The 18,282-nt window shown below is 40.9% G+C and overlaps 1 protein-coding gene across 1 annotated transcript in view; it reads right to left on the bottom strand.

Moving 5' to 3' along the window:
* Positions 1-2,346: 2,346 nt before the first annotated feature.
* Positions 2,347-18,282, bottom strand: part of ARHGAP15 (Rho GTPase activating protein 15) — a 467,991-nt gene continuing 452,055 nt past the window's right edge. The window contains exon 14 of the mRNA XM_084643055.1: positions 2,347-3,590. Within this exon, the coding sequence (XP_084499181.1) occupies positions 3,407-3,590 (184 nt within the window). The 3' untranslated portion in view covers positions 2,347-3,406. The remainder of the gene's footprint in view (positions 3,591-18,282) is intronic.

The raw sequence follows: 18,282 nt of genomic DNA, 5'->3' as shown, positions 1-18,282 counted from the left end.
GAGAGAGAGTGGTTGTCTTCTGTAGATAGCATGCTACTCGGTCTAAAAGATCAGAATCGAGATCTTGAAGAACGTGACCTGGTAGCCAGTGTGGAGCACAGAGAACAGTGATGTGTTTCTAATGATGAGGTTCATTCAGGGGCCAGGCTGCTGCAATGTGACCTGACTGAAGCTTCTCAAGCATTGGAAAATCCTCCCCAGTTCGCCACTTCCTTGCACCTTGTGTCGTCACTTAGTCATAGTAAAGGTTAGTGAAAAGTGGGTCTCACATGCTGTCAAATCAGAGGGGCTTTGTATCCACTTACACAGTGTTAAATGACAGCCCAAGGAGCAAAACAGTGGAGAAATAGGCCCAGTGAGTTGTTGTAATCCAACCTGGAGGACATGAAGACCTGGATCATTGTGGCCAGATCATAAGATGACAGTATTTGCTCCAGCCTCGTGGCTAGCCACTGATGAAGGAGGCGTTTTGGAAGCTGTAGCCATATCTATCCAGGAGTCCTGTTAGGACCACAAAGTTGTGAATTTACTTGATTGAGAACAAACTCTCTCAGCAGAGGGTGAAGTCAAAGTTATCATCATGGTTTCCAAAGTTCTTCTCTTTCCGCTGTTATCTCTGTCTTGCTGGTTTCAGCAACAGCAGCTTTTCATCCTGAGGAGCTGCTCTCAAGTAGGCATGGGGATGTGGAGCTGAGTTTTTAAGTCTGGTTGGCATTTGAGTCAATAATTTCCCCCAGTGGATTCATGTGGCTGTTAAATGGGATGGGGGATAAAAATGGTATCTTGTGAAATGTCACATATGAGTGCACTGATTGCAAAGGCATCCTTGCTTCTCTCCACGATCCACAGCAAGGTCTAACAGGAAGAGATAGACTCTGCCCCATTCAGATACTAAAATGTTGGGACCCATATGAGTAGTTACACAGATAGCACTGAAGACATTACAGAGCGACCTTTTAAGTCAGGAATCACCAAACTGAGGCTTCTGCAGACTTCACATCCAAGCAGTTAAGGGGAACCTTTATGCTCCAGGGAAAACTTTTGTTTGTATTTTTAAGAATAACGTCTTCTGACTCTTACAGGTTCCAAGTAACATATGAACGTTTCACAGCGGACAATACTGGGAATTACTTCAGTGACTGTGAACTGGGGCTGTAGAATCATAGAATCATAGACTTTAAGGTCAGAAGGGACCATTATGATCATCTAGTCTGACCTCCTGCACAACGCAGGCCACAGAATCTCGCCCACCCACTCGTGAAACAAACCTCTAATCTATGTCTGAGTTATTGAAGGCCTCAAATCGTGGTTTAAAGACTTTGAGGTGCAGAGAATCCTCCAGCAAGTGACCAGTGCCCCACACTGCAGAGGAAGGCGAAACCCCCCCAGGGCCTCTTCCAATCTGCCCTGGAGGAAAATTCCTTCCCGACCCCAAATGTGGCAATCAGGTAAAGCCTGAGCATGTGGGCAAGACTCACCAGCCAGACACCCAGGAAAGAATTCTCTGTCGTAATTCAGATCCCACCCCCATCTAACATCCCATCACAGGCCATTGGGCATATCTACCACTAATCGTTGAAGATCAATTAATTGCCAAAATTAGGCTATCCCATCATATCATCCCTTCCATAAACTTATCAAGCTTAGTGTTGAAGCCAGATAGGTCTTTTGCCCCCACGGCTTCCCTTGGAAGGTTGTTCCAGAACTTGACTCCTCTGATGGTTAGAAACCTTCGTCTAATTTCAAGTCTAAACTTCCTGATGGCCAGTTTATATCCATTTGTTCTTGTGTCCACACTGGTACCGAGCTTAAATAATTCTTCTCCCTCCATGGTATTTCTCCCTCTGATATATTTATAGAGAGCAATCATATCTCCCCTCAGCCTTCTTTTGGTTAGGCTAAACAAGCTGTAATGTGAATGGTATTTATTAAGGAATACACTGAGTTTCTGACCATCATTCTTCCAGTCCTATAAACAGTACCTGGTATGTTGCTGTGCTTATTTAATGATGCAGCACCATCATTATACATTTATTCTCATAGATGATCACTCTAAGGAGCAACCTCTTCTGCTTAACAACTTGGTATTTTGTAAGATGCTGTTGAACAAAGCGACTGTAATTCATGACCTGTTAGGGGTGATACTTGAGACATATCTCTCATGAACAGCAGATCTATGCATTAATCCTGTGTTTTGGGGTCTTTAATTGCTTTAAATATTTGCTTCTAGATCTTTGTTTCACACATTTTATTTACATGGTTTATTTTTCATTTTATGAAAAATCGATAACCAGACAGACTCTTTACCACACTGGATTAGTTTTATTTATTCTCTTTGAACTTGATTAAAAAGCTGTCAAACATAAGTGTACATTTTATCAGCAGAATACTTTTACAAAACAGGGTAGAAGATGTTTATAGCTGGAAACATACATTTCAAAATAAAACAATATTTGATATATTTGAGACAGTTACCCTTTTGTTTATCCATGACAACTGAAACTAACCATCAAATGCATAAATTGATTCAAGTCTAGCCAAGTAATCCTAAGGGCATATGAAAAGGCTTTTTTTTAAAGTTCTTTCTAGATGAATTTAATGTAGTTCACCAATAAAGCATCCTCAGGAGCATAATAAAAATTCTACATAACATGACATAGCTAGGGAAAGAGGGAAGATGTACAATGTGATGAAGAATCAAAATGGATGTTACATTAAAAATGAGCAGTTATGCAATTTCTAAATTTCATGTACAGCATTTAAGGACAAAATGTCTAGGCTTTAATTTTGTGTCTAATTTTTCAGACAGAATGTTTATAATACTGCAATAAGTGCAGCTTGCTCTCTTTCTCTCTCTTTAAACATATTCATTGGAAACTGTTTTGAACTGTCACTTTTTGCTAGGGGAAAAATTACCATTCAACATGTCTCCATAACTCTCACTATACATCAAAGGGAAAAGGTATGTTACATTTACACCAAAATCGGTTATGAATGATGAAACATGTCTGTTTTAATTTAATTGCTTTTAATATATTTTTAAACCATTAATCTGCATTGCTGTTTATCTTGTTGTGCCATTGTATATGCTGGTAAGCAGCACTTCCTGTGTTTTTTGACCACATTCTATATACCCAGCTTGAAAATAATGGGATGAAAAATGAGCCCTGGAGTTTTCGCAGAATGAAACTCTCAAAGGGTTAATGTAGAATACATATAGCAAATGTTGACAATATTTTTTATTCCAATGTTTGAAAATTAAACACAAAATCATCATTAAGTTTTCACAAAATGAGGCATCTGTCACTTGAAAGAAAAAGAAATATTTCAGAAATATGTTTACAGAAATGTAAAAATATTAGACGTCAAGACAGATGTGAACATTTTCAATAACAGGCCCTGTCTGTCAGTCTTCCTCAGAGCTGAAGATCTTATTGTACTCACTTAACATAAGTTCAACTATCTGGTTTTGGTACAGCATGTGCACTGCCATGTTCCCTGACTCCTTTTCAGGTCTAAGGAGTGTTGGTCCAAATACAATTCCTAAGCTTTGTGTTGACATAAGATTCACGGATTCCTTGGCTGCTATCCTGTTGACAAAAGGAAAGAATTGGTTAAAGATGAGGGATGTCAAAGGAGGCGCTATTGCATTTGAAGCAGAGAAATGCATTTTATTGATTCTCCTATCAGTAATGTTTATTTGGTTAAATTATCAAAAAAAAAAAAAAAGCGAGGAGGGAACAGGAGTCGATAACTTCTGGCAGCATGACAAATGATGAAAGCAAATGTATATGTAGACAGCAAGACCTTAATTGGGTTGAGATCTAGGGCCTGAATTTCAGTACTCAGGTAGGACCCAAACACAACTAGTTTATGTAGTCCCTTTATTTTTTGTTTGTGTTCACTCATGACTGGATTTAGACACAGGGAATGAATATCAGGCCCTGAGGGTTGGGAGACAGTCAGATTTGTTGGGGGGCTCCTGGAAGGAACCTACTCGCTTCTGTTAGCACACGTTCCTGTACTGGTGCAGTGTTGGTGTGCATGGACAAATTAAATGAAAGATCACATGAACCTTTGCCACTTCTGCCAGTCTCAGCCCAGTTACCTAAGGGGTGCAGGAATGAAAAGATACTTTGAGAAGAAGGGTAAAATGTATACCAGTATGTGTGACATGTCTATCCTGACATAAGGCTTCCTAAAAGAAAATAAGACCCTCCATCTTAATTAAAGGCTTTGGAAAATAATGCTCAGGATTACAGCATTAGACATATTGGTTTTCCGTATAATTTATAAAGCTGTTGGCTACAGTATTAATACTAAATGTTGACAATCATGCATTCTTACAGATAAGACCTTAAGGATCAAGAAGTCTGATTTAAGAACAACTCAGATTTAGTGGATAAAGTATAGGTCGCCATTTCTGAAAATTTGACCCACTGGGCCAGATCCTCACATGATGCAAATTAGCATAGTTCTACATCACTCAATGGATTTACACCACTTGGGGACTTGGCCTATAATCTTGAAACATACTGTCTAGTCAGAGAGTGGAATAGTCTTTTAAAGAACTACTTAAAAACTGTAACTTACACTAGGGGTCGGCCCCAAAGCCCAGTGAGGTTAATGGAAAGACTCCAATTGACTTCAGTGGGCTTTGGAACAGTCCTTATGAAAGCAAAACTCCAACATGTCTGATATACTTTCCTGGAGAACCCCAGTGAATAGAAATCTGTTTTCTTTAAAAATATGTAAAATGTAGTAGAGTGGAAAGAGTCTAATATATGCATTTTTAATAGAATAAATTATAGTCAGCCCCTACCCATGAATGCAGACTAAAGGTACCTTCAGAACTTAACTATGCACTGATCTGCTTTTCATTTATGAACACTTTACAACAGAGTAGTTTTAGGACTTTTTGTCATTCCGAAATGAGAAGTGGCTTAAGAAGCAGAGTGAATGTTTTGGGGGAAAGTACTTTCTAGTACTCTCTTTCCTTCTTCATCAGACGTATCTTTTAAAAACCTTAAACATTAAAAAATACAAATTCTTCTGTTTCTAAATACTTTTTGCAGAAGCTACAGTAAGCTACACTAATGGTGGCAAAAGCTGCATGAGACATCATCTATTCCATCCCTTAGAGAAAGATTTCTCTCCTGTTAGTGGGTGGGTCATGCAGTGAAGACTATCTTGTAGTGGAACCCTGCCAGACTTGTAGTTTACCACATTCCCTAAACGCAAACACTCATTTAGGTTTTTTTTGCATGTATAAATAGGAAGCATTACTGTAGTTCTGTCTCATATGTGTAGCTGTGGTGTCCATTACACAAAGCACTCTCCATATGGTACGAATCAGAACATCTTATTAGTTTCTTAAAATATAACATCTTTATTATAAATGAAAAAGAATACAGTATATTTTCCACTATTGCAATATTACCATAGCATTGTTCTTCTCAGGGAGGGGTTCAGAATGTCAGAAGTCAGGAAGAAAAACTACTTGTTAATAGCTTTGGTGCCAATTGAGTAAGTGCGAGCATCTGATCACTGTCATACATTTTATCCTAGTTATTTATTGCTACAAACATTTTTTCCTAATACCACTCAAGCAGTTGTCAGGTGATTAATAAGGTCCTGATCCTACAAAGATTTATTTGTTCATCTGCTTAACTTTAAGCACATGAATAGTCCTGGTGACTTCATCTGGACTGCTCATATGATAAAAATTACATGCATAAATGATCTCTGCAAGATCAGTGTATACAACATTATATTGGCAAAGCTATGAGGGTCCATTTCACCCAGGGAAAAGTCATGTGCAATATGTCCATTGTGCGTATTTTGAGGGGTGAGCACTCTAGCACTTGCCGTGGTTATCGAGTGAGATGATATGCCTATTATTAAAATATTAAATCATCCTCCAAATATGCAAAGCTAAACACTAATGTTCACATGAAGGAACAAGCCACAATACTGGCTTCTAACCTTGTAAATTTCTAAGCCAATTATTATTTCTTAAGTGCCAACGTTGTGTTTGTTGCTGTAAGACATGAAAATCCAGAGCCAGCTCCTTGGCCTCAAGGAGGCTACTTTGCACCATTCTGGCATGCTGCCATCCTTGTGGGAGCAAAGGGGTGAGGTAGGATCTGAGAAGAATCAAGAAAAGAGTTATAGGCTGGGATAGAGACGTGCAGCGTCTCTAAAGCACGGGCAAAATTTTACATGTGCTTTGACATGTTAGTGGTAGCCAGGGTAGAGATTTGAGCAGCGAGTAACACATTCCAAGTCATGGGCAAGGAAGATGATTTTGGCTGGATGGGGAGGCAGTGAGATAGGAAGTGGAGCAGTAAAGAGGGAGTGAATGAGAGGATAAATGAGGTGGGGGAGGGGGGTCAGGGAGTGACAGCAAATAAGTGGAGTGTGAGTCAACAGTGGTGGTGAGGTGACTGAAGTGTGTAAGTTGTGTGGAATGACAGAGGCTGAATGTGGTAGGCGGGCCAAGGAGCTGGGGTGGATGAATGGGAGGATGAGTTTCAGGGTGAGGGGGGTAAGTGATGAGGCATCACCACTTGATGTGACTATCACCAATGGTGTTTGGAGAGAAAAAGTTTGAAGTAGAGAGGAAACTGAGCAGTTATTTGAAGAGAGCGAGAGTTGGGCTGAGGTAGGAATAGGGTTGAAGAAAATATCTAGTTGGCTGGGAGGAATGAGAACGGTAGGGAGAAGACAAAGTCATGAAGAGAGAAGAAGAAGAAGACCACAAGCCCAGCCATTCAAAGTTATTTAAGCACCTAACTCCAATTGATATAGAATACTTTTGAGGACCTGGGCTTTATGGCCTAATCCAAAGCCCAGAGTAGCCACTGGAAAGACTTTCACTGATTTGCAATGGGCTTTAAATCAGACATGTAAGTTGTTGGGAGAGGTAACTCAGGGCTAGATCCACAAAAGGGATTTGGGCACCTAACCGCTACTTAGTGCCCAAATCTTCAAAACCCATGGTATTCCTGTAAGCACCTGAATTCCCTTGGTGCTTAAATTTTCGTTAATATAGTCCCCCGGGTGCCTACTGAGCATGTGTGCTTCCAGCTAAATTCTGATGGCTGGGTGCCTAGCTCACATCTAAGCCCTAGTGAGATCCTTAAACTAGGCATTGTCCTGACTTCTTCCCTATGGGCCCAATCCGGTAGGTGTGCTCAGAGGCCACCTACCAGATTGGGCCTTGCACCAACAAGTTGTGATGGAGAAGGAGCTGGAGCTCCCCTTATAACCTTTCATCCAGTGGTTAGACCGCTCACCCAGAAAATCCCAGCCTCTGACCAATGTGGAGCAGCAACTTGAAGATAGGTCTCTTTCAGGGGAAACGAGTATCCTAACCACTGGGCTATATGATACAATAGGAAGGGCTCTCTGAACCTCTCCTATTGAAGCTGTTCTGTATGATATAAAATACTTAACAATTCACTGGACATAGAGATGAACTTGGGTCTTTCACAGCCCAGAGCAGTGTCCTAACCACTGGGTTATAGAGTCATTCTTACTTTTTCTCTGGCCCAATGAATATTTAATTAGTCATACAAAGTGGAACAGCTTCAAAAGTGCCCTACCCCAAGGTACCTATAACCCAGAGGCTAGGACACTCACCTGTAATGTGGAAGACCTATGTTCAACACAGACAGGGGAGGTGGGGGAAATCTGATCCCAGGTCTCCCACATTCTCAGTGAGTGCTCTAACCACTGGGCTAAAGGATATAAAGGGAAAAACATCCCATCCCCCATTTTTTGTGAAAAAGAGCTTGGGCATCTGACTTCAGGAGAGAGTTCATAGCTGTGAATCCTGTGTGGTGACAGGCATCTCTCTCTGACCTGGACTTAGGTGCCAAAATCTCTTTGACAGGCGAGGCTTAGGTCACACCCCTCTCCTCGGCATTTGCTTTTGGCTACCTTAGATGGTTTCCTGCTCAGGGTGCTAGCTTGTATGAATCCCATTCTTAGCCACCTAACTCTCCCCATGAATTGGATAGGTGCCTGGGTCCTAACTTGGGATTGTGGATTCCACTTGGTGGTAGGATGCCTAAACATTAGGCCTTGCCATGCTGAGCCTCAGTCCCTTTTGTCAATCTAGTCCTAAATATTTAAATACCGCTCCCTCCCTTGCTCAGTCCTCACATGGCATCAGCCTGCAGTTGCAGGCCATTACTTAAGGGATAGCATGTTGCAACCTCTTAAGGTGTGTAGTAGCAGAAGTGTTGCCTCCAAATACCCAGGAAGGAATACTGTCTCTCTAAGGCAGAATGACTCCCTGTGCTCTTCCTGGGCCACATCCCCTGAACACAAAGATCCATTTGAGCCCTACATAAATAACTAGTGGTGTCATAATGTTATGTTAACAGTGGACAGGGGCAGTGGACCACATGTCAGGAGACTTGAGTTTTATTTCAAACTCTCTCACAGACCTGCTGTGTGACCTTGGGCAAGTCACTTTACCTCTCTGAATTGCTCTTTCCCTGCCCACAGTTTGTCTGTCTTGCCTCTATAGATTCTAAGTTCAGTCATTGTGGATAGTTCTCTGAGAATATCCACCCAGTGTGCAGTGTCAATAAAAGAAATCTAACAGAATGTTGGAAACCATTAGGAAAGGGCTAGATAATAAGAAAGAAAATGTTATAATGCCACTTTATAAAGCCATAGTACGCCCACACCTGGAATACTGTGTACAGTTCTGGTCACCCCAATTCATAAAAGTTATATTAGAATTGGAAAAGGTACAGAAAAGGGCAACAAAAATGACTAGGGGTATGGAACATCGTCCATCTGAGGAGAGATTAAAAAGACTGGGTCTGTTCATCTTAGAAAAGAGACAAAGAAGAGGGCTATGCTAGAAGTCTCTAAAATCATGAATGGTGTGGAAAAAGTGAATGGAGAAGTGTTATTTACCCCTTCTCATAACACAAGAACTGGGATAGCAAGTTTACAACAAACATAAGGAAGTCCTGCTTCATGCAACACACAGTCAACTTGTGGAACTTATTGCCAGGGGATGTTGTGAAGGCCAAAAATATTAATGGGTTCAAAAAGAATTAATTAAGTTCATGGAGGATAGGACCATCAATAGCTATGACCCAAGATGGCTAGGGACACAACCCCATGATCTGCGTGTCCCTAAACCTCTGACTTCCAGAAGCTGGACTGGATGACAGGGGATGGATCACTGGATAATTGTCCTGTTCTGTTCATTCCCACTGAAGCATCTGGCACTGGCAACTGTCAGAAGACAGGATACTGGACTAGCAGGCCCATTGGTCTGATCCAGTATTGCTGTTCTTATGTGCTTTGGGGCAGTGACTGTCTCTCACTATGTTTGTGTACAGAACATGGCATGGGCAGCACTCATTTTAGATGGACCTCTCCGCACTAATGTAACATTAATGATGAATAAAAGCTGAAGTAAAAGCTTTTTTTGTATAATAGTGGCTGTATTGCTGACTTGTGATTATCATCTTCAAAAATATGAACTACTTATCAACCTGGTCTGAGTCTGATATAAATTAGACCTAGAGAAAAAAATAACTCTTATTTGAAAGGCAATTTTAAATGCTATTTAATCCAGTACAATTTGAGGAAAATAATTATGACTTTGTGGTTTTATACCTTTTTCTTTCAAAAAAGAAATTATTTATCAATGAAATTATGGTTGCTGTATTATATCCACAGTGTAAATTACTCCTGTAGCTGTGAAGTGAAATTCAGTTTATTAAAAAAAAAGGTTAAAATGAGCAAGAATTCATTTTTGGCAAGAGCAGAAAACATGATATACAGCCGACAACATAAAAAGGGAAAGGAAATGCCAGAGCTACTTTTTGTCAAGCCCAAATGGAAGGAGCAATGATCCATCCATTTAAGATTATTTTAGAAACAATCTATAATCCAGTGCTACAGATGTTGGAACCTCGTCAAAAAAATTGTTGAGCCTTATGCTGTGCTAAGTTTTTTTTTTCCCTCCAAAAAGTCAGTTGAATTGCTAATTCAAAGAATGTTTTATATGCTTTAAGATCACAAGCCAAAAGAAACTCATATTGAAAATACAGATCTCATTATTAATAATGAAAAGAATTAGTCATGTATTAAAACAGTAAAGTATCTGATTGGAAAACTCTAATATCAAGGACAGCTATATAAGCAAAAATACTTTTTAAAATTTGTGCTTTGGCTGTTGCCATGGTAACTGGAAGCTGGAAGCGATGTAATTGACTGTAGGACAACTATACAGTTAAGGTCATTACCTTATAGTGAAAATGGCTCTCCAGTTCTATGTAAACTTACAGTTTTCAGACACTAACGGTAAAATCATTATTGATTTTGAAGTTTGGGAGTCATGGTGAGTGTGACAACCCCTTCAAACAAACCATCTGTAAAGACGGGTACTTTGTGTGAGTGACTAAGAAAGAGGTAAATCCTTCCCCCTGGTGACACTGATTCCTTTAGCACTTTAAAATAGAAAAGTGTTCTTACTGAAACATACACCAAAATCTATAAAGGTAAATCAGTTTAAATTTTCCCAAAGGAAATTATTTAGTATTGGTAATTCACTATATATTGTAGTGAGCTGGCTAATGTGTATTAGATGGAATCAGAACTGTTCAACTTTGTGTCATCAGCCCTATATGGCTACTGAAACTTCTACCTTGACTCAAATGTTGGGGGAGGAGGGTGTCCCTGCTTTTGGAGAAACTGATTTTGGCAATGTTATTTACTATTTATTTTAAATTAGATTAAAAAGTTAATTTTAAGAGTCTGATTCTGCCACTCTTGCAGCGACTGGGCAAAATATAATATGACTAAAGAGCAACATGAGGGAACATTAACAAAACCAATCAGAATGATTAGAACAAACAAATGGCTCAGCTTTTGAAACATAAATCCTCAGCTGGTAGAATGCCTGCTTTATTCCCTGAAGGCAATGGAGCTACACCAATTTACACCAGTACAGAGTGTTACTCTCGGGGGGGGGGGGTTGTTGTAAAGAGCATCACAGCTTCTTCCAAAGCGTGGAGAAAAGTAATCAAGGAGTAATCAAAAGTAAACAAGGAGAAAAATAATCTCGCAACTAGGCAGAGTATAGCTCATTTACAGCATTATGCACATGCATAATTAACCTATGGAACTTGCTGACACAAGATATTGAGACCAAGACTTTGGCAGGATTCACGAAAAGATTAGAGATGTATATGGATAATGAAAACTCTGTTGTTACATGAGATGGGATAAAAATGTATACATGATTACACTTCCTTATTCTTCTGGGGACAGCCACTAAAACCCTGGAGTTAGAAAGAAACTTCCTCTATGGATACATTATTCTTTGCTTGTCCATTGAAGTGGCTTGCATCTTTTCTGACGTCTGGTACTGGCTACTGTCAAATACAGGTCACTGGACTAGATGGACTATTGGTCTGAGCCAATATGTAAATTCCTATAACCTCATTTAGTGGGTAAAAATCTGCATATTCCATTGATTCACTTTACCAGTAAGTATCCCAAAATTAGCTAATATCTGTTTCCTATACGTAGTCAGGCACATGGAAATGGAGCGTCTTAACTTCAGAAGTAAACTGTTATGGCAGTAGTGGGCAAACTATGGCCCGTGGGCCGCATCCGGCCCACCAGCCATTTTAATCTGGTCCTCGAGCTCCTGCTGGGGAGTGCGATCTGGGGCTTGCCCCGCTCTGGCGCTCCAGCCAGGAGTAGGGTCGGGGTCCGCTCCATGCAGCTCCTGGAAGCAGCAGCATGGCCCCTTCCGGCGCTTACGTATAGGGGCAGCCAGGGGTCTCTCCTCTGCATGCTGCCCCCTCCCCAATGGGAACCATGGCCAATGAGAGCTCCAGGGGCAGCGCCTGTGGACAGGACAGCGCGCAGAGCTGCCTGGCTGCGCCTCTGTATAGGAGCCAAAGAAGGGCCATGCCACTGCTTCTGGGAGCCATTTGAGGTAATTGCCACCTGGAGCCTGCACCCCTGAGCCTCCCCACGTGCCCCAACCCCCTGCCCCAGCCCTGATCCCCCTCCCACCCTCTGAACCTCTTGATCCCAGCCCAGAGCACCCTCCTGCACCCCAAACCCTTCATCCTCAGCCCCACCCCAGAGCTCGCACCCCTAGCCAGAGCCCTAACCTCACTCCCCCCCCCGACACCCTACTTCCCCTTCCCTGCATGCTGAACTCCTCATTTCTGGCTCCACCCCAGAGCCTGCACCCCCAACCAGAGCCCTCACCCCCTTCCGAACCCCCAACCCCAATTTTGTGAGCATTCATGGCCTGCAATTTCTATTCCCAGATGCGGCCCTCGGGCCAAAGAGTTTGCCCACTCCTGTGTTATGGGAATGGTTCAATTGCTTGCTATACTGAGTGTACTGGCATTAGGGATATCATTAGTTAACAGATCTCTTTGCTTTACAGTTGCAGGCTTTTGGGTTGGCTTTACACAGTAGTTTCCTGATTGTTCATATTGCATTTCTTTTAATCAGTGTTGACATATTAAATTTTGATTTTTATGATGCAATGATCCTAGCTGAGCATTTTACACTTTCCTTCCCTGCTGCAAAAGCTTACTTGCAGAAGTTAAAAACACACACACACACACACAACAACAGGTATTGCATTATATACTTTGCCTTAGTGACAAGATATTTGGGGAGAAATCATCCAAGCTTGAAATAAAATCTTTATTGAAAGTAATTCTACATCCATGCCAGTGAGACGCATTGTAGGATCCGAACAGATGTCCCAGGGGAAAACTGTGCACCAGTCAGGGTTGATTACTTAGACCTCCTGTCAGTTCTTAACTCACTGACAATGGCTGAGGCATTCAGTACAACTTTGTTTTCTTTATTCGGAAATAAAGTTAATATGCTTACCTTAACTGTGCCAAATGTACTGGAAAATAACCTGATAATAAAAGTGCCGTCCTCTAAAGTGATAATGTCTGTATGTATAAGCACATTTTGACAGGGCTTTTGCAGCCTAGTAGTGAACTATTAGGAAGGAAGTACATATACCAAATGATACACAGATAGCCTAACAGGTTTCCTGTGACTACATTTGCTTTTTATTCAAAGCCTCTGGTACATACTTTTCTGATATACAGCATATTATAGTAAAGTTATTTTCTATTGCAAACTTACTTCCGCTCAGCGATGTTAGCCACTTTTCATGACTATTGTTGTGTTATTTGGTATTACAAGGATGACCAAGGTATGGAGTTTGATTTTGGGAGTCATTTTAAGACATTGGCAACAGTAATCATGCAGAGATAATCTGTATTCTCAGGGGACTATGTCCAGTTATAGGGTGACCCAACTCACCCCAGATGGTGAAATTCATTCTGTGCAGACAACTAGTATGAGGCCAATGCACCACTTAACCCATTTTAAGAGAATTTACCAATGTAATCAATATAATTGAGCTCTTGATACCAATACCATAAGTCCAATTTGTTTAAACTGTTAGCTCATTGCAGTACAATGGAGATAAATTTAAAATATAGTAATAAATTGGGAGTCTCAATATTTTATGACTACAAACAAACCCTAATTATTTATGTACTTTATGGATGATTTGCTCAGTTGCAGTGCAGTGCTATTCACTAGCTGATGAAGCTAAGTAAATGCAAACACTATCAAGGGAATCTCTAGATTGCTGTTTGTTAACTTCATATACCATGTTCTGGGGGATTTCTCTGTGCATATGTACATAGTATCTCAGATTTATACTTTATAGTGGAGTGCCAAAATATTATATTACAACGTATGCCCTTTTCAAAATGTACTAGGTGGCTTGAATGTATAATTCAAAGATTATAGGAAATACCTAAAATGATTAATATAGTTACAAAACTGCTTTTTTTTCACCAGCCTGAAATACTAATGTGCTTAAAATTCCTATTTGCTCCAAAATGTTGAAGTCAAAATAATAACTATGTAAGATCAGTAATGGAGAAACCAAGTCATAGCGTATGATATGCTATCTAACAGAGGTCAGAAATAGTTCAGACATACTTAAGGGTTTGCTTTAGCTGCAAATAGCCTTAGTGGCTCCCTGGCCTACAAAACTTCATAGATTCCTGCCCTCTGCAGCTCCAGATGCTAATCACAACTCTTTGGGGGAAATCCCTTCTCCTCAGAGGCTCTGGGACACAAGATATGGAATTTGGTGCTGCCTTCTTCTCCAGAATAGCCTTCAGCTCTGCTCATTCAACTACCATATATGGTAACTGGGCAGCTGATAATGACACTAAGGGGAATGGGTATTCCCCAAAACAATGGCTAAATTATATCTGAGAATAGATTCTTACTTGGCTCAAAGATCAAGCTGGAGGCAAGCTGGAGAAAGACATTCATTCTGGCTATTTGGCTTTACCCTGAGTTTAAGAGGAAGGTATTTCGAAATTTCACTCTCCCCCCTCACCGCGTACCAGAACCAGGGCTCCAGCTGAGCCCAAACGTTTATACCACAATTAAACAGCCCCTTAGCCTGAGTCCTATGAGCCTGAGTCAGCCAGCATAGGCCAGCCATGGGTGTTTCATTGTAGTGTAAACGTACCCAGAGAGACTAAGGGTGGAATCCACAAAGCTACTTAGGAGACTAAACTCAGATTTAGACACCTAATTCCCTATTGTGATCCACAAAACTCCTGCCAAACCCTCTAGGCACCTAAACTCATTCGGTGCTTACGTTTTTCAAAGGAAGAATTCCCTAGGCAGCTAAGTTTGAAATGACCCACTCAAGAGGATTTGGCTTGGAAGTCATACTAAGTTAGGGCCTCTTGCAATTTTTAGCCTGTGATAAACGTCCACATCTTCTATTATATTTGGCTTGTACAGTATTTAATTCATTATTTGTGACTGAGCACAGAGCGGTTCTGATTAATATTTGAAGGGGATACAACTAACACATTTGGGCTAATCACCTTAGCACAAAGGAACATTCTACCATTAGCGTAAAGCTAGTCTGTGCAGGAGGCAGAGCTTTCTGAGGAGGTGGTCCAAGACTGTGGAACAAACTCCCCCTGCAAATTAAGGACCCTCACAAACCTCACCACCTACTGCTCCAAGTGCAAGGTGCATATCTTTGACCTGCCTTCTCTAACATAAACAACTAGCAGAGTGTACCTTTAGAAACCCCAAACCAAAACCCTAGTAAATAAAACACTGCACATAGGGGAGAGGATGAGAGAGAGAACAAACCATGTGTACAGATGTTAGACACATTGTGTAATACATTCCTTGAAGAAACTTGGGGCTAGATCCACAAAAAGAATTAAGGCATTGCAATACCTAACTTTTAGGCACTCTCCCATCTCGTGGAATCCACAACCCTGAGTTTAGAGCCTAAGCTCCCAGTACAATCATGAGGAGCATTAAGTGTCTAAGAATGGGATTCACAGAAGCCAGGAAACTGAGCAAGGAACTGCCTAGGCTAGCTAGTAGGAAATGCTGAAGTCGAGAGGTGGACCTAAGTCCTGCCCCCAAAGGGAACTAAGCACCTAACACAGGCATATTGGAGGTACTTCTCTCTGCTTGGGATCCTAAGTGTTGAGCCTGGCTTTATGTGTTTACAGTTGGTGGTGGAGACCTAGGTTTGGATCCGTATTCTGCCTGACTTGAATACAGGTCTCCCATGTGAATGCTCTACTCAGCAAACTGTTGGATATTTTGGGGTGAGTCTCTAAAATATGTATTGGACCAGAGTGAGAATTACTCCATAGTCTAGTGTTTAGACCGAGGTTCTGGTCCCTGCTCCAAATCAGGCAGAACAGAGATTTAAACCTAGGTCTCCTACATCCCAGCTGACCACACTAACCACTGGGATATTGGTTACAGTGAGAACAACCTTTTATGCACACTAGGTATATATTCTGAGGATGCCTACTGGATCAGGCCCCCACAAGTGAGGGAACCCCAGTTTGAGAATCCTGCTGGAGCTTTAGGCGCTGAGATGAACAGCACCATCAGGACTTGGGCAGCTTTGTTCATGCCCGCTGCCAGAAATTTAGGCACCTCCAGGTTTAGGTGGCAGTTGATCAGGGTTTTGAGGATCTCAGTGGCACCTAAATGACAGTGTGAGGGACCTAATGTGGCAGTTAGGTGTCTAAGTCCCTTTGTGGGTGTAGTTCTTGGATAGTACAGTGATGAAGGTGGTATAAGAACCTATACAGAAGAGAAGAGAATCAGACTCAAATATATGTATAGCTCTACTCACAACATCCTTGACTGGCTTTGTAACTTTTGCTTCTGGAAGCTATTGTTTTGTTTATAGATTCATAGATACTAAGGTCAGAAGGGACCATATGATCATCTAGTTTGACCTCCTGCACAACGCAGGCCACAGAATTTCACCCACCCACTCCTGCGAAAAACCTCTCACCTATGTCTGAGCTATTGAAGTCCTCAAATCGTGGTTTAAAGACTTCAAGGAGCAGAGAATCCTCCAGCAAGTGACCCGTGCCCCATGCTATAGAGGAAGGTGAAAAACCTCCAGGGCCTCTTCCAATCTGCCCTGGAGGAAAATTCCTTCCCGACCCCAAATATGGTGATCAGCTAAACCCTGAGCATATGGGCAAGATTCACCAGCCAGATATTACAGAAAATTCTTTCCTGGGTAACTCAGATCCCACCCCATCTAATATCCCATCACAGGCCATTGGGCCTATTAACCATGAATATTTAATTACCAAAACCATTTTTATTATTGACTCGTACACCAGACCAGCCTAGTAAATAGCTGAACCTGTCCTGGTGCCAGGATCTATAAGTTTTGGGGGTCTGCATGTCCCAGAAGGCAGCAGATACTTTTATATGAATATAGCTTTAAGTTTCTAAATTAGTTTAATTTTTGTCATTCAAGAATGGCTTAAGCCATGTTTCCTTGAAACATGAAAAAATAAAAAACAGTTCGGTAACAATCTCACTTGAATCAAGAACTGCAAAAATAGAACCTTTATCATCAGCACAGCACATCCAAAAATGTCTTTGTAAAATAAATCAAATTATATGAGTTAATTGATTCCAGGCAACAACAGCAACTGCAGGTGGAAACTGAATAACAGGATGCTTATTAATGAAGGACTATTAATCAAAATTGACAATCGCAATTCCTGTTTCTTTTATTTGAATTCTACCTGCAATGGCCATAGACACATTTGTCAAATTTTTAAATACAGATTCGTAAGAAATGGAAATATTTAACACTTGGGATTTTAGCTGGAGATATAGGGCTATTTGTTTAAACAGTGAAAGGATATCCTAAATCCAATGTGACAAGCAATGCCAAAGATGCCAGTGGTAATTAATTAGCACTTAATTTAGACCACAGAACAACAGGATATGGAATTGGTGCTCAGTGCCATTTCCCCTTAGGCTCCATCTCATGAGGGTCAGGAGTATGGCTGTTGTGTTGAAGGTCAGTAAATAAATTGGGGGAACACATTGACACTGGACTTTTCATGATAGATATCCTTCACCCTTGTAACTGCTTCTGGCTATCATTGACGAGAAAAGGACTGTGGCTGTTTTGTGAAGAATGCTGTGTACTAGCATGATTCAAGCAAGGTAGAGTTTGAACTCACATGTCACACACTAGTCACACTAGATGCTTCCTACAGAAACAGAACTATTGCAGCATGTGTCTGTCCTAGAAATACGCTTTTAAACACAGCTGGGAAAGCTTGAGAAAGCTTGACAAGCAAGCAAATTTGCTTAAAAAAGGTCTCAAATTTGCTAGATTTGTGAGCTTAGCTTTTACCTTAAGCTTAATTACAATCAATGGAAGATTTTTAAAGTGAGGGGAGAAATTAAGTCAGCAAGAAAAAATGCACACATTTCTTCATTATACTGTGGACTTTGTCTCTAATAATAATATACAGCACTTATATAGAACAGTCCATCCATAGATCTCAAAGGTGGGCTAGCATTATTATCTTCATTTTACCAATGGGGAAACTGAGTGTCTGAGATACGAAGTGACATTTCCATAATCACACAATGATTCCATGCAGAAACTAAATACCAGATCTCCTGACACCTAGTCCATTTTCCTAGTCATCACATATGGCCACCTTTGGACAACACATTCCAAACAGAACATGAAAAGCATGCACGAGGTCCTGCAAATGAACTAGTAAGGTTGTACACAATTGCACATAACTGGAATGGTTTATTTTAAATATGCTGGTGAGAAAAATAAAAAGCGGATATAACCCCTAGCATTGTGTACAATAATAGAATCCTCAT

This window comes from Lepidochelys olivacea (genome assembly GCF_965140295.1).
Source record: "Lepidochelys olivacea isolate rLepOli2 genome assembly, chromosome: 11".
NCBI classification, from domain to species: domain Eukaryota; kingdom Metazoa; phylum Chordata; order Testudines; family Cheloniidae; genus Lepidochelys; species Lepidochelys olivacea.
The sequence above is the reverse complement of the archived record's forward strand: the minus strand, read 5'-3'. Positions and strand labels throughout refer to the sequence as shown.